The sequence below is a fragment of the Protopterus annectens genome, chromosome 5.part0 (genome assembly GCF_019279795.1).
Source record: "Protopterus annectens isolate FY-2018-M chromosome 5.part0, PAN1.0, whole genome shotgun sequence".
In the NCBI taxonomy this organism is placed as follows: Eukaryota; Metazoa; Chordata; order Ceratodontiformes; family Protopteridae; genus Protopterus; species Protopterus annectens.
Window position 1 is genome coordinate 1,169,999,318 of NC_056735.1, and position 27,563 is coordinate 1,170,026,880.

Genomic DNA, 27,563 nt, shown 5'->3' on the forward strand with positions numbered 1-27,563 from the left:
ATAATCCTTGGTGAAAGTATGTACAGAACTACAGGTAGCAGCTTCTAGGATGTCCCTGGTAGGAACGCCTCTGAGAAAGGCTGCAGAGGTAGATGCAGCCCTGGTAGAGTGAGGTCTGATCCCCTGGGGGATAGGTTTTCCATGGTGCTTATAGCAGAAATGAATGCAATGGGCTATCCATTTAGAAATGGTTTGCTTTGAAATAGCTTTCCCCTCTGCCCCTGCAGCAAATGCTACCAGCAGTTGTTCAGATTTCCTTTGAGGTTTAGTCCTGTCCAAGTAGAATCTGAGTTGTCTGTGCACATCTAAGTAATGCAGTATCCGTTCCTCTTTGTTCTGTGGATTGGGAAAGAAGGTTGGCAAATTAATGGACTGATTAAGAGCCACACTGGATACTACCTTGGGCATGAAGGATGGATTGGTTCTGAGGGACACCCTGTCCACATGAAAGATGATGAAAGGCTCCACAGCCATAAGGGCCTGTAATTCAGATACCCTTATAAGAAAGAAATTTTAAGTCTGCAGTAGCAGCTGGCTCGAAAGGAGGTAGAGTGAGTTTCTCCAAAACAATGTTAAGGTCCCAGGCTGGGGTAGGAGCTCTCCTGGGTGGTCTCAAATTTTTGGCCCCTCTGAGGAACTGCTTGAGAAGCGAGTGAGAGAAAAAGGGGGGTTGGTTCTGTGTTATAATGAGGTGAAATGGCTGAGGCATGGATTTTAATGGAGGAAAAAGACAGGCCCTTGTGAAGCATCTCAGTTAAGTATTGTAAAATCTGAGGTAAATTGGGCGCTGCTGTACTCATCCCTTGAGATTGGTTCCAGGCACAGAATCTTTTCCATTTTTCAGCATAGGATTTTCTAGTGCTAGGCCTCCTTGCCTCTAGAATGATATCCATCACAGGTTTACTGAGCGGTGGTAAAGGAGAGTTTATATAATTAGCCAGGCTGCAAGGTTCAATGTTGAAAGCTGAGGGTGCAGAATCTGGTTCTCCTGCTGAGACAACAGGGAAAAAAGTCTGAGGCAGGTGCCATGGGGGTAAACTGTGACACACTGCGCAGGAGGGGGTACCAGTGTTGGTGTGGCCAGTCTGGAGCAATCAAAATCATCCTTGGTTTTTCCTGCTTGGTTTTTAGTAGTACTGTGGAGAGCAGAGGCAGAGGGGGGAAGGCATAGACTGATAGGTTTTTCCAGCTGAAGGACAGAGCATCCACTTTCCAGGCTTGCTTGTGGGGATTCCTTGTGCAAAATTTGTCCAATTGGCAGTTCTGGGGAGAGGCAAACAGGTATATCTCTCGGCTCCCCCATTTGCTTGTCAACATGTTGAAAATCCTTGGTTCCAGTTTCCACTCGTGTGGGTCCATGAGGTTTCTGCTTAGTCCGTCTGCCAGTGTATTTAACTTTCCTGGCAGGAACTGAGCTTGTAGGTGCACTTGGTAGCTCAAGGCCGTGTTCCACAATGCCATGGCTAGTCTGCAGAGTGGGTAAGAATGTGTACCCCCCCTACTTGTTTATGTACTACATAACAGTGGTGCTGTCCGTCTTTACCATTAGTTGTCCTGGAAGAATGTAGTTCTTGAAGGCTGTCAGAGCATTCTGTACAGCTAACATTTCTTTTTGATTGATATGCAGGTGCATTTGACTTGGGTTCCATTGGCTCTGAATGCACTTCCCTGCCACGTGAGCCCCCCCATGCATAGCCTGATGCGTCTGTTGTTAGGGTTTGGGCAGCAGGGGGTGGTGTGAAGGGTAGCCCCTTGTTTTGGTGGCAGGTCTCTGCCCACCAAAGGAACTCTAAGCATATGCATGGTATGATAGGAATCATTGCTTCTAGATCCTGAGACTGTTGACACCATAGACTTTTTAGATACCACTGTAGTCTCCTCATATGCAGTCTTGCATATGGAATTAGAAGAATGCAGGAGGCCATGAACCCCAAGGCTTGCAGTATTTGTCTTGCAGATAGCAGGGTTTTTGTGGCCACTTGTTTGAAGTAGTTTGTCAAATGAAGTTGTTTCTCTGGCGTGAGGTAGGCCATCTGGGAAGTTGTATTCAAGCTTGCTCCCAGGAATATAATTTGTTGACATGGTACCACATGTGATTTCTTTTCGTTTATGGTGTACCCCAGACAAGTTAGAACCCTTTGTACAAAGGCCAGATGATTCAAAAGTATGTCCTGGCTTTCTGCCTCAATTAGACAATAGTCCAGGTATGGGTAGATTTGAATATTTCTTTGCCTGCAAAATGCAATAACTGGAGCTAGGCACTTTGTGAATACCCTGGGCGCAGTAGATAAGCCAAAGGGCAGTGCAGAGAACTGATAGTGCATGTAGCCTGCTTTGATGCGCAGGTATCTTCTGCAAGATTCCCTGATTGGGATGTGCAGGTATGCTTCTTTTAAATCTAGTATTGCCAACCAGGCATCGTTGCCTAGCATAGGAAGTAATTGGTAAAGAGTCTCCAAAAAGGTGTTTAGAGCAGACGGGTCCAAGAAAGGATGCCATGAATTGTCTTTTCTGGGTACCAGGAAAAGTCTGGAGTAGAAACCTTGTCCCTTTTCCTCTTCTCGTACTAGATGAATAGCCCCCATACTTGAGAGAAAGTACTTGCTTTTGGGCCTCTGCCCACTGAACTGGGGGTAGGTCCGGCCACCCGCTAGGAGTTGGCAACGTGTGGAAGTGAAATCTGTATCCCTGGAACACTATATTTAAAACCCATTTGTCCTGGGTAATGAGTTCCCAGTTTTTTGCATGAAGAGCAACCTTTACCCCCAAAGGGGCAGTCAGTTGATAAGTGCTTGGAGGTTTTAAAAGGAAGTCATTTGGAAGTGGAGGTCCACCCACTGTTTAGTCCTGTGTCCCCCCTGGGACTGAAACCTGGGGTTTTTGCTGTGTCTGGGTTTGGCTTGAGAAGACCTGGAAGGGGCCGGAAAGGGCCAATTCTTAGAGGGCCAGTGCCTACTAAATCTAGGAGGATGAACTTGTAAACTGTTGCATCGATTTAGCTTTATCTTCCATCTTTTTAAGAACTTCCTCAGCCTTGTTGCCAAACACGCAGTCCTAATTCAAGGGAGCATCCAACAATTTAGCTTTAACATGATCAGGCAAAGATTGCTCCAGCCAAGCATGCCTTCTGAGCACAGACCCAGTAACAGCAGCCCTGCAAGAGGCCTCTAATGAATCAAAACCACATTGCAAAGTATGTTTTCCAACTTGTTCAGCAGAATGCATTAAATCCTGTAATTCTTTATTTTCCACACAGTCAGGAATCAACATCATTTTCTGTTTAAGCAATCCAATAACATGTTGCTGATACTTTAACATATGAAACTGGCAGTTTAAAGCCCTAATGGCCAAGGTTGCAGAAGTGTAAACATTCTTACCCCATCTATCCAGCCCCCCTGGAGTCTCTATCAGAAGGGGTAGGATTTTTAGCAGTAGAAGCCTTAATGCCCTTGGGCCCCTGTGAAATAGTCTCTGGATCCACATCAGGATTTTTAAAAAGGAACTTGTGTGACTCAGGGACCCTGCAGTATCTGTCTGGTTTTCTGGGAGCAGGAGGCAAGGAATCAAGAGCCAAACTAGATTCCGAAAAGGCATCATCAATGTCTAGTACAGGAGGAATAGCTAAAGGCCTATGCTGAGGTAGAAGAAAGAAATCCCCAAGCCTCTTTTCCGAATCAGAAAAATTCTGGCTTTCCCAGTCGAAATGCTCCCTTAGAGTATGTAAGGTTTTCCCAAAGGAAAAATCCTCTGGAGGGGAAGCAGAGGGAATGGAGTTCCTCTGCATCAGAATCCTCATAAGTACATAAGGGGAAATCTAGATCATCAGAAGAATCAGAAAAAACAGAATCCTGGTCAGAAGAATCAAAAACCACTTCAGTCCTAGGCCTCTTAGAAAGGGGGGGGGGTTGGCTACCCCTGATTAGAGTTATTAGATCTTCAGCCATTCTTATCATTTGTTTTTTAGGCATAGAGGCCTGAGCATGTGGCCTGGGCGATGGGCATGGTTCGAGATTTAGGCCTAAGAGAAGCAGGAGGCATCGGTTTAATATGCAAGTCTGTAGGCCTGGATACAGCCTCAGAAGCAGGTGCCTGCACAGCAGCTCCGGACCTGTCCAAGGCAGAGACATCCGTGGGTTCCATAGTTGAAGCATCTCGCGGCATACCAGACTCCGAATGGGTCTCAGTAGAGGCCTGCAAATCAGAAGTAGCAGGTATCAGGGGCTGCAAAAGCACCTCACTGAGTACCGGCGAACTGGCTTAGGAGAAGCGTCGTCGGCAGTTTTGGACCTCAGCGGCCTCTGTCTTTATCTTTGTGTTTTTTCAGAATCCCGGTAGTCGGATGGCTAACCTACGACATTTCTGGATAATTAAACTGAGAACCGAAATATTTAGAGGCGAAAATATACAGACAATGGATAGTGCGCTGATTAAATAAAACACAAAACCGACAGCAAGGTACATCGTGGTCAGGGCCTAGACAAGGAATACAGTATGAATGAAAATCCTTATGAGGTATTTGCTTTCCACAAGTAATGCAATTATTAACTTTTACTGACATCGGTAAGGAGCAAGAAAGTTTCCCCAACGGGGTACTTAGCTTTAGTTGAAGACTTCGGTTCTGAAACTCGAAAACGAAAATTTCAGGAGTCGGCCGACTGGCACTTGCAAACTGCTTCTGCTTCGGGCACCACATGGCAAGAAAGACTGATGTAATGGCATCAGCTGCATGTTTTATACCCCTGACGACCTGATGTCATGGAAGAAGAGACAGCAACCGACGCAGGACCCACGACGTTGTTAATCAGGCCGACTGAGGGCTACCTGCAAGCAGATAACCCAAATGTAATGACTGCAACAGTGAAACACGAAGAACATCCTAGAAGTTTTACAATCAGTCTCACTGGATTTGAGGGATAAGCGAAGACCTGACATTACTTTTCAAAGTGAAAGAATCTTGGGAGTGTGATAAGGTCACTATCTGGTTTATTGCCTTCAGGTGGCACCTGATTAATTCTAATGACTGACTGAGATTTAGCTGGCTGTCGAGTAGGTCAACTGTAACATCCAAGTTACAACTGGAGTAAAAGGCCCCTTCTGCTGTTTCAGCAGATTCTTGGTCACAGCAGTTAAAAGCCAGCTGTCTGAGTAGGGGAATTCCTGGTACCCCTGCAGTCCGAGATAGGCTGTGACTAATGCCATGCATTTGGGTAAACAGCTGGTGGGCTGTGGTGACTCCAAAGGGCAGTTTTCTGAACTGATAATGATTGGATCCCAGCCTTAAACTGAGAAATCTCCTTGAGTGCTTGTTTATCTTTGCATAAGCATCTTGAAGATATATTGAGCATATCCAGTCATCCTTTCTGAGAAGAGGTACAATGGACTGAACCGTGACCATCCAGAATTTCTTCTGCTTCACATAGTCATTTAAATGACTTGGGTCCAAAATAGGCCTTAGGTCCCATCTTTTTTGGAACTAAAAACCTGGAGTAGATGACAAATCCTAGTTGGTCTGCTGGAAGTTGTTGAATGGCTCTTTTTTCCAACAGCTTTTTGACTTTGGCTGTGGCGGACTCCATTTCATGGGGTGGCACTAGCAGAATCCTTTTTCTTGTTTGGGGAGGGGAAAAAAAGGAAAGGAACTGTGTATCCTCTTGCGATTATTCACAATACCACAAGAGTCCAAAGAGATGGCCTGCCAGGTTACAGGGTATAGAGATAAGTGTCCCTGACTTCCTCCAGAGTGCAGCAGTTGGGAAATCCTTCCGGAGAGCTGAAAGAATTTTTCTGAAAAGGGTCCATGAAATCTTTGGTTCTGCAGACTGCCTCTGTCCCTGGGTCAATGTCCATTAAAACATCCCCCCTTGTCAGTGGAGAGTTTGTCAGGGAAATTGTCTTGGTTAAAACCCTGTGATTTTCTGAGCCACATATTCTTCCCTCCTTGCTGATTCCTGGAAAAGGTCCATTAAGTAGTTGAGAACCAAATTCCCACTGCAGACAAGATTTTTCCATCCTGCTTCCCACTTCCTGATGAATGTCTCCTTCACCTTAGATCCAAACATAGCGGCACCATCAAAAGGAATGTTAAGGAAGGATGTCTAAAAGCCTTGCACAAAATCACAGAACCACATCCAGATACAATGATGTATAGCTATGCCGGTACCTGCTTCCATGGACAACAAACACATGCAAATGTTGGACTGTGTGTTTAAGATAAACAAGCTCAAACTCCACATGTCCGTTGGCAAATTACCCGAGAGAGAATTGATAAGCTCATTGATCAGTTCTCTCTGGAAACGTGTAACATGAGCCAGATAAGTTCAGTGCTCTAATGGAAAAAGTCACTGAAGCAAAAGTCCACTTTGCAAATCTGTCCAGAGCCTTAAATGCCCTATTAGGGGTGTGTCCTGAAGTACTCTCTTCAAAGAGCTCTTTCTTAGTTGTCACCACTATGACCATAGCATCTACTGGGGACCTTTCCTCCAGTGAGTACTATCTTTTGGTGCTGCTAGGATTTTGTCAGTTTTCGTAGGTATATGCTCCACTGTGCTAGGCTCCCTCTTGACCCTCTGAGCCACCAAATTAATGACAGCATCAGGAGGGAAACCACCCACGCAGTAGAAGAGCCAGTTCCAAAAGCCTTCAGGAACAAGGATTCTTCCTGGGAGGTGGATCAGTGGACCAACACCCCCCCTTCTGTTTAATCAATCCTAGGATTTCACTGAAGGTGACGTCTCTGAAGAAGGATCTAGGAGCCACCTTCCCCTTCCTCCAAATCTGTGTCTTCCATGCCAGATTTCGGTGATGAATCTAAATGTTTCATTCTACAAGTCTGCTTCATGTGGACCTAATGCTGGAGAATTTCAAGTGACACATCTAAATCAGATTAGGAACTCAGAATATTTCCCCAAGGCTTTTAGAAGCTGACTGTCCCAACCAGCATGGAGGTGTGTAGGTCAAAGCAGAAAAAGAAAGGGGTTAGGATGGATCCGAGCAAGCCAAAGTCACCCTTTCTCTTATGGCAAGAACCCTCTCGAAGGCCTTGAAAGCTAAGGTGGTCTCTCGAAGGGCAGAAGCCAAAAGAACTCCCCTAATGCAGCTGACATGGGAGCTGAGCTGTTGAGACTGGATGCCCTGACAGAACAAGAGGGATCCAATAGTTTGGGAGTCGAACCATTCACCTGAGGCGCTGGCTCCAACTCTTGACTCAATCTGACAAGGCCAGAATGGAGAGAGAGAGAGTAAAGTCAGAGTCGAAGTGGAGAGTACTATCAGAGCCAATGTAGGTGAACCAGAGATGTCGGAATCCACTGGCTGTAGATCCATGGATTGGATCATAGGAGTCATTACTGGAGGGTTAATGGGACCTGTTCTCTGATCAAACTGGGGAGACAAAGCTGGGAGAGCCCAAAACTACACCTGTATTCAAAGAAATCACTACATCATCCTGTCAACATTGGCTGGATCTAGACGAATAGGTACCTTAGAAGACCTGGATTTGTGCTCATCTTGCAATACTGGGGAGTGCAATAACAGACTTACAAACCCCGGTGAGAAATGGAACAAAGGTGAAAGAAATCAGATCTGACTAGGCTTTGGATTTGAATGTTTCAATATCTTTTAGGTGTTGGACCAAGAGAACTGTCAGGTTGAGGGACTGTTTTCTAGATTTTTAGGGTCTTCTTTCAGGAGTCGTAATCTTTTCACTTTTTTCTCCTTCGTTCTCTTTTTCTTTCTGTTTTAATTTCCTTCCAGTTTTGGAAGAAGGAGATGCAGCTGAATGAGATGAACCTTACTGAGCGGGAAAAGACCTTTTAGGACTAGCTTCTCCCTATGACTCTGAAGCACACTGTGACCAAAGAAAGCACAAGCCTCACCAGTTGGTGTCAAGTTGGGCTACTTTCAGAACAAGGCTCCAGTGCAGGAATTTTGTGGCCACTTTCAAACATTTCTTAAAGCTTTAGTCAGACACAGTTATATCCTCGTAGGAGACAACAGCAAAGCAACAACCAACAGAAACACAACTTGAAATATCAGGAGACAGAAAATATGGCTATACAGAAATATAAGCACACTAGGAATACCCTATCCTAAGACAGCAATATTGTAGGGTTGTTAAAAAGAAAACTAAACAGAGGGGTAGGCGAGAATAAATGTTCAAAGCACTAGCTATAGGACACTAAATTATGAAAGTTGCTATTCATTTTTCATCAAAACTATAATGGAGATCAGAGTCCATGAAGCGTACAAACATTTTTTTCACATGGCAAATTAGATCTAAGGAAGAGAGAGAGGGAATCATAAGTAAGGGAGAAGTCAACAAGTCCTGGAAGCGTACATTTGGAGGTACAGACACCAGTTCTTTGGGTCATAGTACCACCAGTTGAATCAGATGAAAATGGAAAAAAAAGTACAGTTGTGTACACTTACCATAAATGTAGATGTTAGAGTGTATTCACTGTTGCAGTCATCGCATTTGGGTTATCCTGCCAGGGGTAGCCCTCAGTCGCCCCGAACACCAGAGGCTTAGTATTTCTGCGTCGGTTGCTGTAGCTCCAAGACTGACGTCAGGTCATCAGTGGTATAAAAACAGGCAGCCGAAGCCATTACATCAGTTTTTCATGCCCTGTCAGGAGCCCCCAATACAGAGCTAGGTTATGGTGGAGGAACACTACCAGTAGAAAATAAATACCAAAATTTCCTAGTAAGGAGAGAGAGAGAGACAAGGGGGATGGAGGTAGGGAAACCAGGACTTACAACAGTGAATACACTCTAACATCTACATTTATGGTAAGTGTACACAACTGTACTATGTTCTTCGTGTTTCACTGCTGTAGGCATCACATTTGGGTTGATTCCCAAAGCTGAAGAAAAGGGTGGAGGCAGTCAAGAAGACTGAGGGCTGGCTAGGATGCCCTGCAAGACTGCGGTGGCAAAGCCCGCCCTGGATTTGGAGAACATAGGCAGACACCACTTTAGGCATAAAGGATGGATTAGTCCTGAAAGAGACCCTGTCAGCGTGGAAAATGATGAAGGGCTCCACAGCCATAAGTGCTTGTAGCTCTGATACTCTTCTAGCTGAAGTGATGGCCAGAAGCATGGCTGTCTTCCAAGAGAGAAATTGAGAGGGTGTGAGAATAGCAGTAGCTCTGTGCTGAAATGAGCAGAGAAGGCTGAGGCATGAATTTGAATAGAAGAGAAGGATAGACCCCTGTGTAGTAGGTCTGTCAAGTAATCCAGGATGAGGTGTAGGGAGGGCTGTGCCGGTCCGGCTCCCTTAGCCTGGATCCAGGTGCAAAACCTTTTCCACTTGTCAGCATGGGATTTCATAGTGTTGTGGGCATCTGGCCTCATGTATAACATCTAGAACTTGTTTGCTTATGCTGGCAGCTTGAGGAGAGGTCAGGGAATAAGCCAGGCTGCCAGGTTTAGGGTCTGCAATCGGGGATGTATGAATTCTCCATTCTTCTGGGTTAGGAGTGTTGGGATCTGAGGTAGATGCCATGGTGGCAGGGGTGACAGGCTGCGCAGCAGTGGGTAGCAGTGCTGGTGTGTCCAGTATGGGGCAATAAAGATTGCCCTTGGTGTTTATTTTGAGCAGTACCCTTGAAATGAGTGGTAGAGGGGGAAATGCATAGATTGAGAGGTTTACCCACTGGAAGGATACAGCATCCACTTTCCAGGCCTGTGAGATTCCCTGGTGCAGAATTTGCTGAGCTAATGATTGGAGTGGGAGGCAGAGATGTCTACTTTTGGGGTGCCCCATTTCTGGGTTACAAGGGTGAAGGTTCTGAGGTCTAGCTGCCACTCGTGTAGGTCTAGCAGGTTTCTGCTCAAGTTGTCTGCCAGAGAGTTTAGAGAGCCTGACAGGAATTGTGCTAGCAGGTGAATTTGCATTGCTGAAGCCATATGCCAAAGGGTCATGGCGAGCCTGCAGAGAGGATAGGAGTGAGTTCCTCCCTGCTTGTTGATATACCACATTACTGTGGTGTTGTCTATTTTGATAACTAGAGGCCCCAGGGAGAGTAGGGGTCTGAAAGCTGTCAGAGCATGCTGAACAGCTAGCATCTCTTTTTGATTGATGTGCAGATGTATTTGATTTGGGCTCCAATGGCCCTGAATGCACCTAACGTCCAGGTGTGCACCCCAGGCATAATCTGATGAGTCTGTGGTGAGGGTCTGGGTGGCGTGGGGTTGTGGGAAGGAAAGACCCTTGTTGTGGCTGCATCCTGCTGGCCACCAAAGAAAATCTTTCCTTAGACAGGGTATAGTACAGTTGTGTACACTTACCATAAATGTAGATGTTAGAGTGTATTCACTGTTGCAGACATTACTCTTGGGTTATCCTGCTGGCAGGCTACCCTCAGTCGGCCTGAATTCCAAAGTCTAGGTCCGGCGTCGGTTGCTGTCGCCTCTTCCCTGACGTCATTGCGCCAAGGGTATAAAAGATGCAGCCAACGCCATTTTCTTCAGTTTTTCTTGCCCCAGATGTCAGGTGCCCCCAAAAAGTGAAGGCTAAAAATATGCCAATAAAATATGCATGCATCAAAATATACAACACCTTCATCTACAAGCAAATACACCACATAGGTTGTATAGATTAGAGAAGTGTAGCTAAGTTCCAGCAAAAAGAGATGGGGGATGGTGAGAGGGTAACCTGGACTGCAACAGTGAATACACTCGAACATCTACATTTATGGTAAGTGTACACAACTGTACTATGTTGTTCGTGTTTCACTGTTGCAGTCATTACGCTTGGGTTGAATCCCACAGCTATGGTTGGGAGGCTGGAGCTAAATAGCATTAGGAGTGGCTATGAGGCCCTGCAGAACTGCAGTGGCAAAGCCTGCCCTGGATTTAGAGTAGAGTGGTAAGTGATAGTGCTTTGTAAAGGTGTGCACTGAACTCCAGGAAGCAGCCTCTAAAATGTCTTTGGTTGGTACTCCCCTGAGGAAGGCTGTTGAAGTGGCTGCTGCTCTGGTAGAATGTGGCCTAATGTCCTCAGGCACTGGCTTGCCATGTTGTGAATAGCAGAAATGAATGCAGTGGCCTATCCACTTTGATATCGTCTGCTTTGAGATAGCCTTTCCTTGTGATCCTGTAGCATATGCCACTAGTAGTTGCTCAGTCTTTCTGAAAGCTTTGGTTCTGTTCAAGTAGAAGCGTAGCTGTCTATGTCCAAAGAATGCAGAATTATCTCCCCCTTATTCTGTGGGTTTGGATAAAAAGTAGGCAGATGAATAGTTTGGTTAAGGGCCACACTGGACACTACCTTAGGCATAAATGTCGGGTTTGTTCTCAGAGAAACCCTGCCTGGGTAGAAAATGATAAAAGGTTCCACAGCCATGAGTGCCTGTAGCTCTGAGACTCGTCTTGCAGAGGTTATTGCCAAGAGCAGAGCTGTTTTCCAAAATAAAAACTTTATGTCAGCTGTAGCGGCTGGCTCAAAAGGGGGTAGAGTGAGTTTTTCCAAAACATAATTGAGGTCCCATGCAGGTATTGGTGATCTCCTTGGAGGCCTTAAATTTTTGGCTCCTCTGAGGTATTGCCTTAACAAAGGATGAGAAAAGATTGGTGGCTCTGTACTGTAATGAGCCGAAATGGCAGAGGCATGAATTTTAATTGACGAAAAGGATAGGCCTTTGTCCAGCATCTCAGTTAATTATTGTAAAATCTGAGGAATATTTGGTACTGCTGTGTCAATTCCTTGTGCCTGGTTCCAGGCACAGAATCTCTTCCATTTTCCAGCATAAGATTTTCTAGTACTAGGCCTCCTAGCCAACAAAATGACATCCATCACTGCTTTAGTGAGAGGTGTGTTTTGTATGGCTACATTATCCGCCATGCTGCCAGATTTAAGGTCTTGAGTTGGCTGTGCAGGATCTGATTGTTTTGTTGGGACAGTAGGTGAGGTATTTGTGGTAAGGTCCAGGTTGGGCATTGAGACAAGTTCCTTAGGATTGGATACCAGTACTGGCGGGGCCAGTCTGGGGCAATCAGTATCATTTTTGGCTTCTCTTGTCTGACCTTTAGGAGTACTTTGGGGAGGAGAGGCAGTGGAGGAAAGGCATACACTGTTAAGTGTTTCCAGCTGAAAGATAGGGCATCCACTTTCCATGCTTGCCTTTGATAAGTCCTTGTGCAGAATCTCTTTAGCTGGCAGTTGTGAGGAGAGGCAAATAGGTCTATGTCCGAGCATCCCCATTTCCTTGTTATCATTTTGAAGATTTGTGGATCCAATTTTCACTCGTGGGGATCCATGAGGTTTCTGCTTAGTTCATCTGCCAGAGTATTTATCTTTCCTGGCAGGAATTGTGCCTGTAGATGTACTTGATAAGTCAATGCTGTGTCCCATAAAGTCATGGCTAGTCTGCAGAGGGAGTAAGAATGAGTGCCTCCCTGCTTGTTTATATACCACATGACCGTGGTATTGTCCTTCTTTATCAGTAGCTGTCCCGGATGAAGTAGGTCCTTGAGGGCTGTCAGAGCATTCTGAACAGCTAGCATCTCTTTTTGACTGATATGTAGATGCATTTGGTTGGGGGACCATGTGCCTTGAATACATCTTCCTGCCATGTGTGCCCCCCCAAGCATAATCTGATGCATCCGTTGTCAATGTTTGCCTGGCTTTGGGTAAGGTGAATGTTGTCCCTTGTTCTGGTGACAGGCCTTCTCCCACCATCGAAACTCCTGCTGCAGGCAGGGAATGTGAGCAATTATTGTTTCCAGGCTGTGGCAATGCTGAGTCCAAACACTTTTTAGGTACCACTGAAGTTTCCTCATATGCAGTCTTGCATATGGAATTAATAAAATGCAGGATGCCATGAAGCCCAAAGCGTGCAGAATTTTTCTTGCAGATAACTGGGCCTTAGTTGCCAACAGTTTGAAATAGGTAGTCAGTTGCCTTTGTTTGTCTAGCGTGAGATAAGCCATCTGGGCAGTTGTATTTAAGCTTGCACCCAGGAATATTATCTCTTGAGAGGGCATTAGTTTTGATTTTTGTTTGTTGACTGTGTACCCTAGGCATGGTAGTAATCTCTTTACAAACGCCAGATGCTGTAGTAGAACGTCTTTGTTCTCTGCTAGTATAAGGCAGTCGTCCAAGTAAGGATATATTTGTATTCCTCTTTGTCTGCAGAATGCAATTACTGGTGTCAGGCACTTTGTGAAGACCCTGGGCGCAGTAGATAAGCCAAAGGGCAGTGCAGAGAATTGGTAGTGCATTGAGCCAGCTTTGAATCTGAGGCATCTTCTGCATGATTGTCTGATTGGGACATGCAGGTATGCCTCTTTTAGGTCTAAAGTCACAAGCCAAGCCTTCTTGCCCAGCATGGGCAGAAGCTGCTGTAAGGTCAACATTTTGAAATTTGGTATATCCAGATATGTGTTTAGAATAGATAGGTCCAGTATTGGTCTCCAGGCTTTGGTCCTTTCTGGGTACTAGGAATAGTCTTTAATAAAATCCTTGTCCCTGCTCTTATTCCGGTACTTGTTGAATGGCCCTCATGTCCATGAGGGATGAGACTTGTCTTTTGCCTCTGCCCATTGGTTTTTTGGTAGGTCTGGCCAACCGTTTGCCCATGGCAGGGTATGAAAGTGAAACTTGTAGCCCTGTGACACTATGTCTAAGACCCATTTGTCCTGGGTTATGATGTGCCAATTTTGAGAAAAAAGTGCTAGGTTTCCCCCTAAAGGTGCTGCCTGAAGATAAGTGCTTGGCGCAGGCAGAGGGAAGTCATTGGGACTGTTTTCTGTAAGGCTGTGATTTGTCTTCTCCACTTTTGGAGGTAGAAGCACCCCATTGTTTAGATCTGTATGAACCTTGGGGCTGGGATCTGCCTCTTGGGCGTCTGTATCTGCCCCTTTGTGGTCTGACTGACACTGGAAAGGACCAATTCTTTGTAGGCCAGTGTCTGCTAAATCTTGGAGGCTGTACCTGTAAGAATTCCTTGACTGTTTGCATAGATTTAGCTTTGTCCTCCATTTTCTTTAACACCTCTTCTGCTTTAAGGCCAAACAAAGTATCATGCTGTAATGGAGCATCTAATAATTTTGCTTTAACATGATCTGGTAAATTTTGTTCCTTTAACCAAGCATGCCTCCTAATGACAGAACCCGTGACAGTGGCCCTGCAGGAGGCCTCCATAGAATCAAAACTACATTGCAAAGTATGCTTTCCAACCTGTTCAGCTGCATGCAATAAATCCTGCATTTCTTTGTTTTCTGCACCTTCAGAATTTAACATTTTCTGTTTAAGCAGTGGCATAATATATTGTTGATATTTGAGCATGTGAAATTGACAATTTAAAGCCCTTATAGCCAAGGTAGAAGAGGTATAAATCTTCTTTCCCCATCTGTCTAATGCCCTAGAATCCCTTTCGGAGGGTGTAGGGTTTTTTTTTGCAGTGGATGCCTTGACCCCTTTGGGACCCTGAGAAATAGTTTCTGGGTCAGCAGCAGGGTTCTTGAAAAGGAATTTATGAGAGTCAAGCACCCTGTAGTACCTGTCTGGCTTAACAGGATCTGGAGGTAAGGAGTCAGGAGTCGGACTGGACTCTGAAAATACATCTACAATATCTAACACAGGCGGAACAGCTAGCGGCCTGTGTTGAGGGAGTAAAAGGAAGTCCCTGAGCCTTTTCTTAGATTCTGAATAATCTTGGCTCTCTCAGTGGAAATGTTCCCTTATGGTATGAAAGGTTTCCCCAAAAGATCAATCCTCAGGAGGAGAGGGTGAAGGAAGATTCTTCAACATCAGAATCCTCATAGGGAGGAAGAGAGTATTCCTGATCAGTAGAGGAATCTGAAGAAATTGGAACCTGATCTGAAGATTCATATTCTGCCTCTTGCCTAGGCCTCTTATCAGGAGGGGGATGGGAACCCCTGATCAAAGTAATTAAGTCTTCGGCCATTTTGAGCATCTGTTTTTTGGGCATGGAGGCCTGACCATGCGGCTGTTGCACTTGTTTCTTTGTCTTAAAAGATGCTTTAGTCTTTGCCCTTGTAGCTGGTGTCACTTTAATGTACAATTGAGTAGGTCTGAAAACACCCTCAGAAGCCGATGCCTGCTCAGCGGCTCTGGACCCATCTGAGGGAATAGTTTCCGAAGGTCCAATACCTTGAGCTTCCAGCGGCCTAGGCGACTCCATGTGGGAGTCTGCAGCAGCCTACGGCTCCAAAGTAGCGGGCGTCAGGGGCTGCGAAAGCTCCTCACTGAGAGCCGGCGAACCGGCAACTGGCTTAGAAGCCTTGTCTTCAGTTTTAGAACTCGGATGCCTGTCCTTTCTTTTTCTTTGCGTTTCTTGTGAATGGCGGTAGTCTGTTGGTTGTCCAATGGCATTGTGTAATTAAATCTTCTACCAAAATAGTGAAAAGCAAAATCGTACCTGCGCTTTATAGTACGCTGGTTAAATCTAGCACAAAACCGACAACAAGCAAAGTCGTGGTCATGGCCTAGGCAAGGAATACAGTAAGAATGACAATCCTTATGAGGTATTTGCTTTCTGACATCGGTCTGGAGCAAGAAAAAAGTATTCCCCAACGGGGTACTTAGCTTTAAATGAAGACTTCGGATCTGAAATTTGAGCACGAAAATCTCAGGAGTCGGCAGACCGGCACTTGCGAACTGCTTCGGGCACCGCGTGGCAAGAATGACTGAAGAAAATGGCATCGGCTGCATCTTTTATACCCCAGGCGCAATGACGTCAGGGAAGAGGTGACAGCAACCAACGCTGGACCTAGACTTTGGAATTCAGGCTGACTGAGGGTAGCCTGCCAAGCAGGATAACCCAAGAGTAATGACTGCAACAGTGAAACACGAAGATAATCATAGGTATGATAGTTTCCAGGTTGTGAGAGTGTTGACAGCAAAGGCTTTTTAGATACCATTGTAGTTTCCATATATGCAGTCTGGCATATGGAATGAGTAGAATGCAGGAGGCCATGAACCCTAGAGCTTGCAGGATTTTCCTTGCGGATAACTGGATTCTGGTGGCTAGTTGAGAGAAGTAGCCTGTCATGTAGGCTTGTTTTTCTGGAGTAAAGAATGCCATCTGGGATGCTGTGTCCAGGCTTGCTACCAGGAATACAATTTTTGAGTGGAGACTAGTTTTGATTTCTTTTTGTTTATAGCATACCCCAAGGTGGTCAGTATTTTGACTGTCTGCCTGAATCAGGAAGTCGTCTAAGTAGTGGTAAATTTGAATTTTTCTTTGTCTGCAAAAAGCAATGGCTGGAGCCAGGCATTTTGTGAAAACTCTGGGAGCAGTGGATAAGCCAAAGGGAAGCGTAGAGAACTGAAAGTGCACAGATCCTGCCCTGAAATGTAGATATTTCATGCAAGATTCCTTGACTGGGATATGTAGGTAGGCGTCTTTTAGGTCTAGGGTGGCTAACCAAGCATTCTTGGAAAGCTTAGGAAGAAGCTGCTGGATTGTGAGCATTTTGAATTTTGGTATCACCGGGAAGGTGTTTAGAATTGACAGATTGAGGATTGGGCGCCAGGTGCCCTCTTTCCTGGGTACCAGGAAAACCCTGGAATACAAACCTTGGCCTATATGATCTGCAGGAACAGGCTGTATTGCCATCATGGAGAGCAGGGAATGGACTTGTTTTTTTGGCCTCTGCCAAATGGCTTGGAGGAAGACCTGGGAACCCTTTTGAGGTTGGCAGAATGTGGAAATAAAATTTGTATCCCTAGGACACTATGTTGAGGACCCATAGGTCATCGGTAATAGAGGCCCAGTTGTTTGCATGGGATGAGAGTTTTCCTCCTCGGGGCACAAGTAGTTAGGCAGAAGTAAGGGGTGGAGTTACAGAGTCATTGTGAGTTCTTTCCATAAGGGGGTGGCTTAGCACTCCCTGTTTTTGAAGTGGATGAACTCCACTGCTTAGATCTCTGCATTCCCTGTGACTGCTGTCTGGGGGGGGTCTGCTTGCCCTAGGGTCTTGGCTGAGCTGGCCTGGGGGGGGGGTCGGAAAGGACCAGTGCTTGGAGGTGCAATGCCTACTGAACCTTGGAGGCTGGACCTGTAAGAAATCTAACTGTCTGCATAGATTTAGATTTTTCTTCCATCTTTTTTAAGACCTCTTCTGCCTTGATGCCAAAGAAACTGTCACTGTTCAATGGGGCGGCCAATAGTTTTGATTTGACATGGTCTGGCAAGGTCTGTTCCTTAAGCCAAGCATGCCTTCTAAGTACAGAACCACTGACTGCTGCCCTGCAAGATGCTTCTAGGGCGTCAAAGCCACATTGCAAGGTGTGTTTAGTAACCTGGCTTGCAGAATGCATAAGCTCTTGTAATTCTTTTTTTTCTGCACAAGCAGGAAAGGTAGACATTTTTTGTTTGAGGAGTTCCATGGTATGTTGCTGGTATTTCAGCATGTGGAACGGACAATTTAGTGCTCTCATGGCAAGAGCTGCAGAGGTGTATACTTTTTTACCCCATCTGTCTAAAGCTCTGGAATCCCTGTTCGAGGGGGTGAGATTCTTAGCTGTGGTTGCTTTAATTCCTTTAGGTCCTTGGAAGATGACCTCTGGGTCAGCAGTAGGATTTTTGAAAAGGAATTTGAGAGAGTCAGGGACTCTAATACCGGTCAGGTTTCCTGGGAGCAGGAGGAAGGGTGTCAGGAGTCAAACTGGATTCCATAAAGACATCATCCACAACATCCAAGACAGGGAATGGCTAAAGGTCTGTGCTGTGGTAAATCTAAGAATTCTCTGAGTCTCTTCTTGGACTGAGGGTAGTCCTTACATTCCCATTGGGAATGCTCCCATAAAGTATGTAGGGTTTCACCAAATGAAAAATCCTCTGGAGGAGAGGCAGAAGGAATGGATTCCTCTGCATCTGAATCCTCATAAGAAGATAGGGGTTGCATGTCTTTGCTTTCGGCAGATGCCTTCTTCAGATCGTATAAAAATGTGGTTAGCTCTTCCTGTTTATAAAGGAAACACAATCAAAAGCTGGTAGCTGATTGTCTTTAGTGTTCTTAAAGGCACAGGGCAAAAATATATGTTCAAAATGGAGATTTGTCTCCTATAATGTAGTTCAATGTTAAAATGTTGATCATCTGCCGAAAGCGCTCATCGTTTGGGCAATTTCATCTTTTCAGCTTTTTACGCTCCAGTGAAGTATATGTTTTTGTCAGCTTTGCTTACAAAGCAGCCATCAATTGTGCTATTAACTGTGCTTTAACAACTTGAAGCCTAAAGTTGTGGATGTTAATTACTAGGCTAATTATTTCAGTGAAGCTTGCATTTTGTCAGCTTCTCTCTTTAAGCTTTCAATAAATTGAGTTTCAACAGCCTGAAGTTTGAAGCTGTGGATGACAACAGTTTGGATACTCAACTATTTTCAGCTCATCACATTCTAGTGAAGTTTACATCCTGTCAGCTTCACTTTTTAAGCGATTAATAAATTGTGTTTTAACAGTCTGAAGCCTGAAGCTGTGGACGACACCAAAGGTCTTTTTTCTTTGTTCATTTGCCTACCCTTGGTGTCTTTAGTAGCGGTGAGGAGAATTTATTTCTTGTTTTGTTGTTTCTCCCACTCTACACATGGCAGAAGGGCAAACAGGAGCAACAGTGAAAGCGAAATCATGTAATATTCCTGGTTTTTCTAAAGACATTGCAAATCCACTTTTAACTATTAATTTTAGTAGTGACTGTTTAGCACCCAATACTGCAAACCTTGCAGTAGATGCTAGTTTTTCTGACACGCTTCGTGAAGTAGAAAATGCTGCTTATCGCTTTAAAAGGCTTCAATGGCAACGCTTCCACTTGGAAGCTTGCCTATTTCATCAGATAGTGCCAAGAGGAATGAGAGTTAAATTCCTTCCCTCTTATGGAAACACCTATCCAGAGCTGTTAGCTCAATGGCAAAGGATCAATTTGGAAACTAGCCAAAAATACATGAGGCTGCTCATCGATTTTTTTAAACCTGAAGAAGAACAACAAATTTCCTCTTTTATTTCTAAGAAACAAGAAGAACTGGAACATTGTGATTTGCAGGACCAACATCTATGTCAGATTGAACAGTTACAAGTGAACTTAAACACTTATGACAATAAGCTTAAACAACAAAAAATGGGTAAACTGAATCGAGATCATAGGGATTTCACTAACAGTCATATCTTTGAATGGCCTAGAGAGGATAATACCAGTCGAGGATGTTCCCATTTTTCAACCACCAAACAAAGGAAAGCCATACAAGGTTTGGCTGTAAAAGAGACTGCTAACACTTTGCATCCTTCTCGAACAACAACTACCTCATCAACTTCTCTTCCCTCTACGACTTCATCTACAGGAGAGGAGGTTCCTACTGTCAGCATTGATATTGTCACCAGGGATCAGGGAGGTACTGGTACTAATGATACCAATGATGGTAGCAATTGCAACACCACCATTAACTGTGCTACTAGACCTAAAGAAGCGATGACGCACCTACCAGTAAACTGGCCGTTGCCGGTTTTTGTGAGGGAGAATTCGTACAGGCCACAGAGGACGCAGAGTCAAGAATGCAAATGGAAGAAGTTTGTGGACTAAATACTGGGGGTAATGACTTAGTAGTTAACTTATCCAAAATCACACTGGATCCTGAAGTCATCAGCCTGTTAAATAAGGGGCTGAGTTTTATTCCAGCTGTTTCTTCTGATGTGAATGAATTCATGACAGATGTTAGGTTGTTCTGCAGTAACATGTCCCTGAAATGTATTTTTGGAGAAGGTTCTACGAAAGAACAGCAGACCTATAAGAAATTGAGCTTATTTACTCCAGTTAATCCTCCTCAAGTAGAACTTTTTATGAAATTGTGTGAGGATGAGATAAACAAGGTGAGAGGTACAACAGATAAAGCTAAGAAATGTTTCTATAATCTAAACAGGAAAGAAAAAGAGGCTCTCCAACAGTTGAGAAGGACAGATAGCTTGGTGATCAAACCAGCAGATAAAGGTGGCTGCATAGTAGTGATGGATGCAGACTGGTATCGTAATAAAGTTTCACCGATGTTGGATGACAACATGACTTATCGCATATTGAGTAAGAAAGTAGTAAATCAGAGAACTGAACATATCAGAGGGAGCACCTATGATCTACTGATGGAAAGAAGGATCAGTCAAGATTTATATGAATTTTTTGAAACACCTCATCCTATGTTTCCCAGCATTGGTGGATTACCTAAGATACACAAAGACCTTTTGGACCCTCCCTTACGTCCCATTGTCTCTGGGAGAGGATGGATCACTGAATCCATATCCATGTATGTTGAAAATGAACTCAAGAAAGCTTTGCCTTATGCTACCACTGTCTTAAAGGATACGGGCAGCTTCGTGAAAGACTTGTTCTCCACTTTTAAGTCTCTGGATGGTTTTGATGACCTTCTACTTGTAACTATGGACATAACCAGTCTCTTTACTGTGAGACCCATGAGTATGGCCTGGGGGCCTTACATGATTTTATGAGTAGACATAATTTAACAACGGAAACTCTTTGTTCTCTACTAGAATTAGTCCTTGAGAATAACATCTTTATGTATGGAGATACCTTTTATTTGCAAACCTGGGATGTGGCCATGGGAACTCCATGTGCCAACAGTTATTCAAACTTGGTTTTGGCTGAGTGGGAATTTAAAACAATCTTCAGTGATGGAAATATCTGGAAGAATGAACTTGTCTATTATGGGCGTTTTGTGGATGATGTTTTTTGTTTATGGAAAGGAGGCATTGACCAATTGGATCTTTTTGTCAGCTTTATTAACAACAGCACTGACTTCCTTGAGTTCAAAATGAAACACTCATCCTCAGTCATAGATTTCTTGGATGTCAAGATACATTTACATCCAATTCAAGGTCTCTCTACTGGGGTGCATAGGAAAGAGACCTGGCAAAATCATTTCTTACACAGGCAGAGCATGCATCCAAGACATATTTTTGACAACATCTTTGACAACCAAATCTTAAGAGTCTCAAGACTATGTACTGATGAGGAGGAATTCTTGGAAGAGCAATTCAATCTACGTAGATATTTGAAGGATAGGGCCTACCAGGAAAATAATTTTCCACCAATATCACAGGTGCAAGCCCATAGAAAGCAAAGAGGTCAACCTTACTACTCAGAGAGGTCTGAACAAGCTACACAAAGACAGTCTAATGATACAACACCTCAACAACTTAGATGTATGCTTACTTACAGTTCAGACAATCGACAGGTCTGTGAAGTGATCAGGAAATTATGGACGATTCTGACAGCGGATGATAAAATAAAGAACATCGTTGGAGAGAGACCTAGGTCTCTCTATAAGAATAAAAAGAACATCAAGAGATTACTATGCCATAAAGATGGCTTTAAACATGGTGATTCACTATCAGACCGCAAGGGTACTTTTAAATGCTGCAGATGCAAAGCTTGTTCTTATTTAGATACTAGTAATACTTTCCTCCACCCAGTATCTGGACGTAACTTTCATTTCGATGTTTATGCTGATTGTACTACTAGCCACATTATCTATTTGGCTACCTGTCGCAAGTGCCAAGCTTTTTATCTTGGTAAAACTGACCAACGACTGAAGGATCGTATTCTACGACATGTCAGAGACATTGATCAGAAAGTTCCACATAATGCCTTAGCAGCACACGTATTGGTCCATCCTACACAATTTCTTGTTTAAAGCTGTGGAAGTGGTCACCCAAAACATCAGGGAAGAAGATGTCCACAACAGGACAGAATTAAGAGAGATCTTTTGGATCAATAATTTTAGAGATAATCGACCCCCAGGTCTTAATACAATAGTACCTCTCAGACCTGTTCTAAAATCTAGAAGAAACCTACCCCATATCAACACATGATTCTAGCATTTTAACACTGAACTACATTACAGGAGACAAATCTCCACTTTGAACATTTATTTTTGTCCTGTGCCTTTAAGAACACTAAAGACAATCAGCTACCAGCTTTTGATTGTGTTTCCTTTATAAACAGGAAGAGCTAACCACATTTGTATACGATCTGAAGAAGGCATCTGCCGAAAGCGCTCATCGTTTGGACAATTTCATCTTTTCAGCTTTTTATGCTCCAGTGAAGTATATGTTTTTGTCAGCTTTGCTTACAAAGCAGCCATCAATTGTGCTATTAACTGTGCTTTAACAACTTGAAGCCTAAAGTTGTGGATGTTAATTACTAGGCTAATTATTTCAGTGAAGCTTGCATTTTGTCAGCTTCTCTTTTTAAGCTTTCAATAAATTGAGTTTTTACAGCCTGAAGTTTGAAGCTGTGGATGACAACAGTTTGGATACTCAACTATTTTCAGTTCATCACATTCTAGTGAAGTTTACATCCTGTCAGCTTCACGTTTTAAGCGATTAATAAATTGTGTTTTAACAGTCTGAAGCCTGAAGCTGTGGATGACACCAAAGGTCTTTTTTCTTTGTTCACTGCCATACACTTGGTGAACATCCTGGGACCTGTGGTGAGACCATAGGGCAGGGCTCTGAACTGATAAATGACTGGATCCCAGCTGCAGGTGTAGAAAACTCCTGGATTGCCTACCCATTTTTATGTGGCAGTATGCATCCTGGAGATCTATGGAGCACATACAATTGGCCTGGCCCAAGAAAGGAAAAATGGACTGCAGTGTTAACATCCGGAACTTCGTCTTTTTTATTGATTTGTTTTGCTTGCTGAGATCCAAAATGGGTCTCCAGTCCCCTGTCTTTTTTGGAGCTAAAAAGAGCCTAGAGTAAAATCCGGATTCGATTTGGTCTACGGGGACTTCTTGGATGGCTCTTTTTTCTAGCAATCTTTGTACCTCTAGGATTGCTTGATCCTGAAGACTGGATGGAACATCTGGGATAGAACATTTTTCTTTTGAGGAGGTAACTGAGAAAAGGCAATTTTTTTAATCCCTGGATATTATTGACAGTACTCATGTTTCTTTCATGATAGTTTGCCAGGCTGCTGGGTACAGTGATAGTCTGCCCCTGACTGCCTCCAGAGGCAGACAGTCGGGCCTCCCTTCAGGAGTGCTGGAAGGGCCTAGCAGAGAACGCATCTGTCACCCTGCTGTTGCAGACCCCCTCTGCCACGAGGGCGGCATCTTCCATCGTCGTTTCCCCCTCTGCCCCTATTGGAAAAATCTCCATGTGTGTCAGGCGAAGCACCCTGGGATTTTCAAAACCACATCTTTCCACTCTTCTGACCTTTAGGATAGGGTCTAGATGGAGTGGAAAAATGGACTCCTACGGCAGAGAGAGCCTTGCCATCCTGTTTACACTTGGTGATAATCTCTTTTACCTGAGGCCCAAACAAGGACGAGCCATCAAAGGGGGTATTGGAAAATGAAGACTTGAAAGGTTCCTTAAACTGACAAAGGCACATCCAGGAGTGTCTCCGCAAAGCTACTCCAGTACCTGCTGCCCTACTCGCTCCATCTGCCGCATAAGAAATTAGCGTCATACAGGAGTTAACCACTGAATGCAAGGTTGCAAGCTGGGAAGCCCCCTTGTTCGAAACTCCCTCAGCTATAGGATCTTGCAGGGTATCTCCTAGCTCATTGAGGAGATCCCTCTGAAGTCGTGTGAAGTGTGACAAGTAATTCAGCGAGCTGAGAGTAAAGGTCGCTGAAGAGAATATACGCTTCCCATACCTGTCCATCATATGAGACTCCTTGTTCAGCGATGAAGTTTCCGCAAGTTCCTTCTTAGTGGCTGCTACCACCACCATGACATCAAACAGAGACCCCTTTGGAAAGGAAGGATTTATCCTTGGGGACAGTGATAAATTTGTTTGGTCTCCTCAGAACTGGTTCCATGGTCTCTGGAGTGCTCCACGCATTTCGACTCACTACAGACAAAAGTGGGTCGAAAGGCAGAGACACCCAAGAGGTGGAGGGTCGGGAACCAAATGTGTACAGGTAGACAGACATCCTCAGAAGGGGCTAGGGACTTCCATGCATCACTCTAAGGATTTCCAAGATGTCCGAAAGACATCCTCACAGAAGGACCGTCGGGATGCTTCCGATTCATCCAAGTCTGTGTCTGATGTGATGGACTCGGGGGAGTCCAGATGCTTCCTCTTACACTTTTTCTTTGGAGGGACCTCCTCCAAGTGTTCGGGGGAGGTTTCGGAAGAAGTGGAGTCACCCAATGGGGTGTCTTGGGGCATAGGTTCCCTACGCTTGGAGGCAGGAGGAGGGTCAAAGGCAGGCACAGAGGGAGAAGGAGTCAATGGAGCCGAGGGTGGAGTGGTCTCAGGAGACAGCACACCACCTCGAAGGCACCACGGTCCAAAGTCGAAGGAACTTCCGGCTCCAAAGAGTCCGGAGATCTCCTGTGAACCAAGAGCAATGGCTCAAAGGCTGATGTGGGAGCCAAGCTCACCTGTGCCGAAGCTCAGAGAGGGAGAGCGAGATCGGACAAGGGTCCAATGTCACTTCCCCCTTCGGAGCCGGTGAGAGAGCTTCGGCTCCCAGATTCCTCGATGGACTGAGACATCGAGGAGATCAGACCAAGTGTTGGAACCAATAAAGGTGAAGTAACTGGAGCCAATAGTTCCACCACCATGACCTCCATGCACTCCGGGTCTGAGCTTGAGAGAGTCAGAGGAGGAACCAATGGAGAAGCTGGATGGGCCGAAGTAGCCAATTCCTTATGGACTGGGCACAATAGTAACTTAGCAAATGCCTGTGACTTGAGGAGCCTATTGACCACCCTCTCCATATCATGATCCAAAAGCCTGGAGGACTGAGAGGAGTGCGAAGAGGACCGGTGGCTGCCCACTACAGACTGCAGCAAAGGAGATTGCGGGGCAGAGCATACCGGCTCCAAAGAAGGAGACATTTTTCTTTTATGGGTCCAGACTTCCACCCGAGGACACACATGAAGCCCCCGGAGACTTAGCTTTGTCGGAGCCAACACTGGGCACTGACAGAGCTGAAGTTTTCACAGTGGATTTTGTCTGTTCTGAACTCAGAACCGATGGCTTAGTGGGTTTTTCGGACACTTTAGCTGGCTGAGGACCCTGAGATGAAGAATCTTGAGGGTTCTTCAGAAGGCCAAGCAAAATTAACTTATTGTTTCTCTCCTGCAGGACTCAGAAACTGAAAGCATGGCAGATACAGCTTGAATCCTGCAGGTGAACAGCCCCTGAACAATATACACAACTTGTGTGCCCGTCCGTAAAGGACATTTTTTGGCAACACGAGTCGCATTTTTTTGAACTCAGAGGGTTTTGACTCTTTAGACATAGTGGATAATTTGACAGAAAAAAATTACCACAGCGAGAAAACTAAGTTGTAACAGCTAACAGCACACAGCAACTAAAACTACTAACAAGGCTGTAATGGCCAACCCACACAACAGGAAAGGAAATCTCGCTTTTTTTTTTTTTTTTTTTTTTAAGGGAAGAGAAGAAAAAGAAAGGGGGAGAGCCTCTAATTTAAATGGCGACTGCTCCAATAGGAGCGCCTCTAACTTAAATGGCTATCACAGAAAGGGTGGGGAAAAAAGAAGAACCACCCTCTAATTTGAACGGGCTCAAAAGGACAGGCAAGGCCTAAGGAAGAAAACGACGGCCAAAAACACCCAACAAGTAGAAGAAAGGTCATTAGACTAACAGGGGATAATATACACTCTAACAAGGTTAATTCAACAATAAAACCCTGGAAAGGATAAGAATATAAGTGAAAAAACACTAAGTACTTAGCCTGAGCTAGTAGTCGCAATCTCGATGCTGCAAGCGGCAAACAAGATCTGGATTGCTACCGCTAGGAAAATTGGGATAGAGGTTATCCTCGACCCAGTAAAAGCTCTCGAGCTACAGTAAATCGGCCAAGTCAGAGGATCTGCTCCGGACCCAACCAGCAAGAATGAAGGCGAGATGGGACAACATAACATCATGTCTCAAGTCAGCTCAGCTTGAGCTGCCTGACAGAGCTAACGGAAGGTGCCCTTGAGCTTTGGAAGCTGGCCAGCTGTTATATGCTTAGCAGGATATAACCCATACAGCTAAGACTATTGAAACAGTGATCAATATGACAAGCATCTACAGAATCAGTAGGTGGTACAATACAATACTAAGCACCCTACCCATGGTCTCGAGAAACAATTCTTTGAGCAGCTGTTAGGTGCATACACAAAACAATACACAGTTTTTCATTTTGAACTTGTAGATACAGTGAGATGACCTTCTCCGTATACTGGCACAAACAAAAAATCCATGGCACCAAGCAGGTTTCTTGCAAGTATTATCACACTCACCTTCGGTGTCTCTTGCGGCTCTGCTCCAGAGTATACAGGTTAAGCTATATGACCTGCTGAAGCAAAGAAACAAGCCACCACCATCACAAATACTAATAGGAATCTAAACCTTTACTGTTTTCCATTACATTTCTGCAAGCTTGCTATTTTTTTTCCACAAAAAGCAGGACAACATTTCTATGCCATTTGTTAACATTCCCACTGCCTTACTTGACTTCTCCATCTGATGTGGCAACAACCCGACTTTCTTCAAGATGTGGCCAGTTGGCAAAGATGGATTTTCCAAGCACTAAGGCAGCCACATTTTCCACATTCTAATAAAAAGAGACAGAAAACTATAACTATACAGTAGTATTAAACCAAACTGTCACTAAACACATGTACAAACTTACTACATTCAAGAAGCTACATCATCACACAGTGCTCTAGTAACAAACTGAACCTCTATCTGCTGGTAGAAGTGTTACTCAGTATAAGAGCAAACATCTAGTGTTATGATGGTGGAAACAAAAAGTATTGATTCATAGGTCTGTACTAGGCTAACAGCCCTGCAGCCTTTACAAGCCTAGCCCATAGAAGTGCCCTGGCATCGTGCCGCCTGTTGATATCATCAAAATGTACATAAGTTTGATGAACTAGATCTGTCACACCTGTCAACCAGAAACTGTATTTGCCACAATGAAAACTGCTTTTCCCCCTAATAAGTGGGAATTCCGCTGGCTGGTGCGGAAGGAGAGGGGGTCTTCCCATTCTAACTAAGACTGACAGACTTGGCTCTCAATAAAATTATTTTCCAATTATTTTTAAAGTTCAAGTGCTACTTCTGGTGATCAAATGGAGAAAAATGGCACCTGATTAACTTCTCTTGGGACAGTGGCACTGGTATACAATTAATTTATCCTAAAATTCATTTTATCAAGGTAATCCAAATAATCCCAATCCTTCTAAACAAAGCAGACCCAGGAAGGGAAGCTTGGAATACACAACTAGAGGGCAACATCAGAAAGAACCACTTGACCTCTGAAAGGAAAATTAATTCTGTAGGTTGCATTTTTCTTAACAGCAAATGTTCAAAATAATCACTGCTGCAGTAGCCTTTAACTATATGGGTTATATCCTTCTAAGGATGCAAAAGCCAGCCAGTCTTCTAAAGTCTTTCATTCCCCTCCTAACATGCTCCCTAAAGGAGAAAATAGCACCAAAAACTCAGGACTTTCCCATCCACAAGAGGGATACAAAAAAAAAAAGAAAAAAACAGAAAAGTAAGGGACACATATATTTACTTATTTTAAATTTGTTTACTGGGATGGTCCGAATGG

General features: G+C 44.4%; 1 protein-coding gene across 1 annotated transcript in view; it reads right to left on the reverse strand.

The window, feature by feature from the left end:
- XRN1 (5'-3' exoribonuclease 1) overlaps positions 1-27,563 on the reverse strand; it is a 2,408,514-nt gene that overhangs the window by 1,187,015 nt on the left and 1,193,936 nt on the right. The window contains exon 19 of the mRNA XM_044071018.1: positions 26,455-26,558. Within this exon, the coding sequence (XP_043926953.1) occupies positions 26,455-26,558 (104 nt within the window). The remainder of the gene's footprint in view (positions 1-26,454; positions 26,559-27,563) is intronic.